This window comes from Arachis ipaensis, chromosome B07, assembly GCF_000816755.2.
Source record: "Arachis ipaensis cultivar K30076 chromosome B07, Araip1.1, whole genome shotgun sequence".
Lineage (NCBI taxonomy): Eukaryota > Viridiplantae > Streptophyta > Magnoliopsida > Fabales > Fabaceae > Arachis > Arachis ipaensis.
This window is the reverse complement of record NC_029791.2, coordinates 48099366-48107238: the sequence shown is the minus strand read 5'-3', so window position 1 is coordinate 48107238 and position 7873 is coordinate 48099366. Positions and strand designations below refer to the sequence as shown.

The following is a 7873-nucleotide window of genomic DNA, read 5'->3' as shown; positions in this document are numbered from 1 at the left end:
TTGGTATTGCACCCAGCAAGCCTTTGGGCAACTCGAGTTTCAGCAGCACGACACCCCTCTCCCCTATAATAGGCTCCCGAGCCATTACCAAAGTGCCACGGGTAGACATCATTTTCCGTGAGGAGACATACTCAAGGAAAGTACTTTAGAGGTCTAATTTTGACGCTGTTTTTTGCAACAACCTCTAGAAAAATAAGATCTTTCCATCCTCCAAATTTGGTGAACTTACACCATGTGGATTTTTTTTGACGATTTTTTTACCGCCCGGAAAGCCAGAAATTCAAAAAAAATGAAAAATGGAGCAAACGTGTGATTTTTGACCTGGATTTTTTTGTGCAGCCTTCACATAATATTACCAAGGTTCCCTCAAAATTTCACGAAAAATGCACGAGCCAATTCTGAGATATGAAAATTTGGCTCCTTCGTTGCAACGCTCCGAGCCATCATTGTAACGGCGGGTGCCTCCGTTGGGGGCGGGGGAGCCCGGCTGCACACCACAACTACAACGTGCTTGCTAGTGTGCCTAGGGGATGGCAAGGCAACGTGCATCTTGCTGGCATTGCGCCCAGCAAGCCTTTGGGCAACTCGAGTTTCAGCATCCCGACCCCCCTCCCCCCTATAATAGGCTGCCGAGCCATTACCAAAGTGCCACGGGTAGACGTCCTTTTCCGTGAGGAGACATACTCAAGGAAAGTGCTCTAGAGGTCGAATTTTGACGCCGTTTTTTGCAAAAACCTCTAGAAAAATAAGATCTTTCCATCCCCCAAATTTGGTGAATTTACACCGTGTCTATTTTTTTTGCCGATTTTTTTACCGCCCGGAAAGCCGGAAATTCAAAAAAAATGAAAAACAGAGCAAACGTGCGATTTTTGACCTAGAATTTTTTGTGCAGCCTTCACATAATATTACCAAGGTTCCCTCAAAATTTTAGAAAAAATGCACGAGCCAATTATGAGATATGAAAATTTGGCTCCTTCGTTGCAACGCTCCGAGCCATCGTTGCAACGGCGGGTGCCTCCGTTGCAACGAAACCAGCCACCGATGCACCTAATCCAGCATCCCTTGCAACGCGCCCTACCTCCGTTGCAACGTCACCTGCCTCCGTTGCAACACGCCCGGCCAACGTTGCAACGCACCCTGCCTCCGTTGCAACGCGCCCAGCCAACGTTGCACCGCCCCCAGCATCCGTTGCAACGCGCCCAGCATCCGTTGCAACACCCCCAGCGAATGTTGCAACGTGCCCTGCCTCCGTTGCAACGCTCCCAGCCAACGTTGCAACGCGCCCTGCCTCCGTTGCAACGTCACCAGCATCCGTTGCAACGCGCCCTGCCTCCGTTGCAACGTCACCAGCAACCGTGGCAACGCGACCTGCCTCCGTTGCAACGCCCCCAGCCAACGTTGCAACGCGCCCTGCCTCCATTGCAATGTCACCAGCATCCGTTGCAACGCGCCCTGCCTCCGTTGCAACGTCACCAGCCAACGTTGCAACGCGCTCAGCATCCGTTGCAACGCCCCCAGCCAACGTTGCAATGCCCCCAGCTTCCGTTGCAACGATCCCAGCATCCGTTGCAAAGTGACCTGCCTCCGTTGCAACGTCACCGGCCAACGTTGCAACGCACCCTGCCTCCGTTGCAACGCCTCCAGCCAATGTTGCAACGCCCCCAGCCAACGTTGCAACGCGATCAGCATTCGTTGCACCGCCACCAGCCAACGTTGCAATGCGACCTGCCTCCGTTGTAACGCCCCCAGCCAATGTTGCGACGCACCCTGCCTCCGTTGCAACGTCCCCAGCATCCGTTGCAACGCGCCCAGCCTCCGTTGCAACGTCACCAGCATCCGTTGCAACGTGACCTGCCTCCGCTGCAATGCCCCCAGCCAATGTTGCAACGCGCGCAGCATCCGTTGCAACGACCCCAGCATCTGTTGCAACGCGACCTGCCTCCGTTGCAACGCCCCCAGCCAACGTTGCAACGCCCCCAGCTTCCGTTGCAACGTCACCAGCATCCGTTGCAACGTCACCAGCATCCGTTGCAGCGCGCCTGCCTCCGTCGCAAGGTCACCAGCATCCGTTGCAGCGCGCCCAGCGTCGGGTCCGTCCCCTGCAACTGACCAGTCACTATGCCTGGTCACCGTGATGTGGTATGCGTGTACTAGTACCCATGGGAGCGAGACAGCAGTGGCTTGTTTCCTTCCTCGGTTGACCGCGTGCCGGGTCTTGCTGCCTAGGGGAGGACCAATCATCGCGCGTAGTGCTGGCATTGCGCCCAGCAATCCTTCGGCCAGGTCAAGTCTGTGCAACTGGAGACACCTCCGTATAATAGGCTGCCGAGCCGTTACAGAAGTCAAGCCGGTTGAGGTCGGCTTTGCCGTTCGGGGATCCGTTTGCGTTCTACGGCCCATTCTTCCCCCGAGGGCCGGGGGGGCGGCTCGCCCTAAAGAGGAAAGGTCATTTTTGACCGGGATTTTTTCGTGCAGCCTTTAAAAAGTATTCTTAACGCCCCGACAAAACTTCAGGCAAAACTCACGAGCCAATGGTGATATGTCGAAGTTTGGGTCCTCCGTTGCAATCGCTGTGGCCGACCGGCCTGAATAGGCCACGTGCCCGTTCTGTCCGACATGCTCAGCGAAACTCCTCTAGGGGTCGAATTTCGACGCAGTTTTTCCCAAGCACCTTTCGAATAAACGAGATCATTCCTAGACGAAATTCGGCCAAGGCACACATGCTGGCCGTCCACACCTGGGCAGGTGCTCGTGCAGGCCTGGTCTATGCCTCGCCCGGGAACCCCCATGGCTCAGTCGCGGTCGTTGCCCGGTCTCCATTTCATGGGCCTTGGCCTGCCTCAAAAAACTTCGACTTCTCCTTAGGACTATTTATGGCCTCGAGGACTCTTTAACTTGTGAAATTTTTCAGGGGGAGGGGACGAATCGAAGCGACAAGGGCTGAATCTCAGTGGATCGTGGCAGTGATGTGTGGAAAACGATCCAACACAAAACTCACCGGCAAGTGGACCGGGTCGCATCAAGTAATAATAACTCACATGAGTGAGGTCGATCCCACAGGGATTGAAGGATTGAGCAATTTTAGTTTAGTGGTTGATTTAGTCAAGCGAATCAAGTATTGATTGAGTTATTTGTAATTGACAGAAACTAAATTACTTGAAATGAAAAGGGAGAGGGGTAAATTGCAGGAAATTAAAGAGCAAAGAAAGTAAATAAGTGGAATCTTAAAGAACAAGTAATGTAAATTACAGAAACTTAGATTGCAAGAAATGTAAATGACTAAATCTTAAAGTGCAGGAAATGTAAATTGCTTGAATTGTAAAAGGGATTGGGAGTTGGGATTGCAAAAATTAAACAAGAACAAGTAAATTGCATTAAACATAAAAGAGAAAATTTAATTGCAGTGAAGTAGATCTTAAACAGAAGAGTAAAATGCCTTGAAGAATTTAAAAACAGGAAAGCAATGCTTAATTTGAAGCAAAGTAAAAGAGGTTGAAGATCTCAGGAGTGGAAGAGACTAGATAACAAGTCTAGATCTCAAATCCTTCCTTGATCCAACAAGAGCAATTGCAAAAGGAAATGAAAAGTGAATTGCAGAATTAGAGAGGAGATGAAGCAGTAGAGTAAACAGAAAAGGAAATTCAATTATGCAGAGAAAATAAATAAGAGATCTCAAGGTGAGATTGAAACAGAAGTTCTTCAATTCTTCACCCAAGATCAAAATCAAGAAAATTAAAGAGTGCTCAAGCAAGAACCAAGAAGAAGAGAGATCAATTCTCCTTCCAAGTTCTCAGAATTCTAAATTCAAAATAAAAGCTCAAAAATGAAAATTCAAAGTAAGTTCTCAAAAATCAAAAAGGTCCTCATTTCATCAAACTAACTCCTATTTATACACTTCCTAAATTGGATCTAAGAATTTGGGTGGGCTTTAAAATTTGGTGAAGAAATGAATTAATTTGGATTTTAGATGAATTTTTTGGCCCATGGTGCACCTCCTAGGGAAGAGTTCGGCTCTTGGCAAGAGCTTTGGCCAGGAGCTTTGGTTCCCCTTCCTTCCAATGTGTTGCGCACGGTCCCTTGTGACAAGAGAACAAAGCTCACTTGTCCTTGAGGTCCTTGGTTCAAATCTTGGGTGGAGCACTTGTGGAGCTAATTTCCTTGGCACAAGAGAAACGCCTTAAAATATTTCGCGTGCCAAGTCTTGGACAACATCAGCGTAGCGCCCAAGTGGTGCTAGGAGCGCACCTTCCTTGCTGAAGCTTCCGTGTTCGAGACTTGCTGGGTCATTTTGGCCAATTTTTGGCTTATTTTCCTTGTGAGTAGCGCTGGCCCCCCTCCCCTTGGTCATGGGTTCAAGCCTTGGTGAGTGAATTGGCAAGCTTTTCTTCCTTAATTTTCTTTGGAGCATGCCCGAAAAAACTCTTTGGCAAGAGCTTCAAAGCTCTTTTGCCAAGAGCAAGCTCTTGATTCCTTCTTCATGTGTTCTTGATAAAGCTCTTTGGCAAGAATTTTGGACCTTTTTCATTTGTCAAGTCTCATGAAATGTAACTCAAGTTCATATCACAAAGTCATGCCTGCATTCAGCCTTATTTACAAATCAGCTAATGAACCAGCACATACCACCACATAATCTTATTTTGTCTTATATCATACCAGACTTTTACTCTTTCTCTATTTCACAGTTATTTTTCTTTTATTCAAGCATGAGGAACAAAGCATATAATTCAAGTAAGATGAAAGTGAATTAAGCACTTAGACTAGCAAGCCATAACAGCATGAAAACAAACAAACTCACAGACAGTAAATGAATCTAGAAAGATACTAATCAACAGGGGACATTTGCACTTTCAATTAACATATTTGAACTAGAATCAGTCAGAGAACAATACAACCTCTTGGAGTCTATTTGTTTCATCTGTGTCATCATTATTGTTGGGTTCCATTTCCTTCCTCTGTCCATGATGATGTATCTTTTTCTTCAAGAGATTGAATGACTTCCTACAAAAGATATTGAAAGTTGCTTGTTCCCCAAGCACTTGAGAGGCAGTTAGCATGCATGTATGCTTGTGATTCTGTGAACCTAAGTTGGTGTGGGAACACCAAACTTAGTTCCTTGCCTACTTCTATATGTAGCAGAATAAATACATGCATGAAACATCAAGTACTTTTATTAAGGAAATAAACTATGAACCAGAAAACAAACTATGAACTAGAAAACAACTAAAAACTAGAAACATGACAATTGTTAAGCAGTTTCTCTGATGGTTTGGAGCCGATACTGATCATGCTGAGGGTGCAATGTGTTCTTAATGAAACTTTTGGTGGAACACCAAACTTAGCATCCAACATTCACCCCTTAATTATTTTGGTGTGCAACACCAAACTTAACTCTTTGCAATACAGAGAAATCTATTCAACTCTTTTATTAAATTAGCTATGAAGAGAAAATTACCTCAGGTTGGGTTACCTCCCAACAAGCGCTTCTTTATTGTCACTAGCTTGACATCTTGTTCTTTGATCATGGAGGCTGATAAGCATAGTGCCTTAGCTTTTCTCCTCTTACTGTGAACTTCCTTCCGGTCTCCTCTTTGATGATCTCTAGGTGTTCAAGTGAAAGGATCTGGTTCACAGTATAGCACTCAGATAATTGTGGACACACCTTCATTGGTTGGGTGTTCAACATCACTTTATCCCCTGGTGAGAAGCCTTCAGTGGGGATTTTCTTGTTTTTTCACCCTTTTGGCCTCTTCTTCTTCTCTTCTTTCTTAGGAGATGATTCATGCCTTGGTGGTTCTTTATCTGGAGTGTTGAGGTTCTCATCTGGGGGTTTTGGATCTAGTTCCTCCTTGATTTCTTTAGTCTGTTGCACCATCTCTACTTCTTTCAAGCATGGATTTAGAAGTCTTGGAGTTAACTCATTGAATGTCTCCTTCAAACTTTGATCTCTGGCCTTATCCTCCGTACAATCTTCTTCTTGAGTGGGCTCATGTAGGGTTTTAAAAACATGGAATGCTAGGTGCTCATCATGCACTCTCAGCAATAATTCCCCTTTTTCAACATCTATTAATGCTTTGCCCGTAGTAAGAAAAGGCCTCCCCAGGATGATAGGAGTGTTAGGGTCCTCCACCATATCCAGGATGACAAAATCAGTTGGGAGAAGGAATTTCCCCACTTTTACCAGCACATTCTCTACAACTCCACTTTGAATATTGCTTATCCTCGTTTTCTTTTTTGAACCTCTGAGGGTACGGAAGTTTGGGGACATCTGGCTTCACCCCTTCTTTCTTCTCCTGTAGCTGTGTTTCAAGGATGTCCTCATCTTTCTTTGATCTTTTTGCATTCTTGGTCTTTCTCTCCTCTTTACTTCTCTCTTTTGTCTCTTCTTGTGGAACTTCTCTGTTGTGTTCTTCTTGATTGATGGCTTCCTTCTCCCTAGTCTTCTCACTTCCCACTATGATTGCTTTGCACTTCTCCCACTTTGTAGCTTTTCCTTTGTCTCTTTCAGTGACATTGGGGGAGGTAATTGCTCTCTTCTCACCCCTTTCTGAAATTTGCTTAGCCATTTGCTCCATATGCCTCTCAAGGTTTCTGATTGATGCTTCTTGGTTTTTGCTTGCCATCTCTTGATCTTTTCTTGCTGCTTCTTGATTTTTCATGAGTTTCTCCATCATCATCTCTAGAGTAGAGATTCTTTGAGAGTCTAGATTTGGTTGTGGTTGTGTAACGTGAGATGGTTGTGGCTGGAAATTGTTTGAACTATTTGTGGAGTTATTTTGTGGGTGGAATATGGATGTGGAAGGTGGATAATGGTTGTTTTGGGGTTTTTTTATGGATTATTATTAGTGTTTTGCTGGTCGTGGTTTGAGTAAGTTGTGTTTCTTGAGTTGTTTTGGTTTGAGTTTTTCTGCCACGGTTGCTGGCTGTGGGTATGGTTATCTCCCCATCTGAGATTTGGATGATTCTTCCAGGATGGATTGTAGGTGTCACCATAAACTTCATTTTGGCCTGAGCCTTGGTTGTGCATATATTGAGGTTGTTCCTGCTGCTGATTTTCTTGGTTTTCTTCATTTTGCCCCCATGTGGTTGATGGTTGGCTTGTATTCACTGCTGCAACTTAGTTGGGGCTTCAATTCAAAGTTATTTGCATCGACATTTGGGGTAAGGATGCTACTCCCACAATGCCTTGGATTAGCAAGTGTATATGAAGCCAATACTCTCCTTTGGGGCTGACCATTGTCGTTGGCCACTCCCACTTGTGGATTTGTTGGATTTTCCTCCATTTCTTGGTTCTCTTCTCAACCTCCAAAATGTTTCAGGATCAAAAGGTGTGGATTCATTGCTTTTTCTTCCTGACATAAACACAGAACTAGGAGCCAAAATTAAACACTCTATTGCTAGAGTGAAGTTAGTGTTAGCTTAAGCAAAAATTCAAACAGTTAGTATGCTTAGTAAAAAAAAAGAAAAAGAAAAAGTGCTTAATCTAGACCACCACTTCACTTAATCATTGTCAATCTAAATCAATCCCCGGCAACGGCGCCAAAAACTTGATGTGTGGAAAACGATCCAACACAAAACTCACCGGCAAGTGGACCGGGTCGCATCAAGTAATAATAACTCACATGAGTGAGGTCGATCCCACAGGGATTGAAGGATTGAGCAATTTTAGTTTAGTGGTTGATTTAGTCAAGCGAATCAAGTATTGATTGAGTTGTTTGTAATTGACAGAAACTAAATTGCTTGAAATGAAAAGGGTGAGGGGTAAATTGCAGGAAATTAAAGAGCAAAGAAAGTAAATAAGCAGAATCTTAAAGAACAAGTAATGTAAATTGCAGAAACTTAGATTGCAAGAAATGTAAATGACTAAATCTTAAAG

At 44.9% G+C, this 7873-nt stretch overlaps 1 protein-coding gene across 1 annotated transcript in view; it reads right to left on the bottom strand.

Annotated features, from left to right (window-relative positions):
• The window catches only part of LOC110265054, a 32496-nt gene continuing 25572 nt past the window's right edge, over window positions 950–7873 (bottom strand). Inside the window, exons 2-3 of the mRNA XM_021107807.1 lie at window positions 1398–2791; window positions 950–1095 (exon numbers count right to left, since the gene is read on the bottom strand). Coding sequence (XP_020963466.1) covers window positions 950–1095; window positions 1398–2400 — 1149 coding nt within the window. The 5' untranslated portion in view covers window positions 2401–2791. The remainder of the gene's footprint in view (window positions 1096–1397; window positions 2792–7873) is intronic.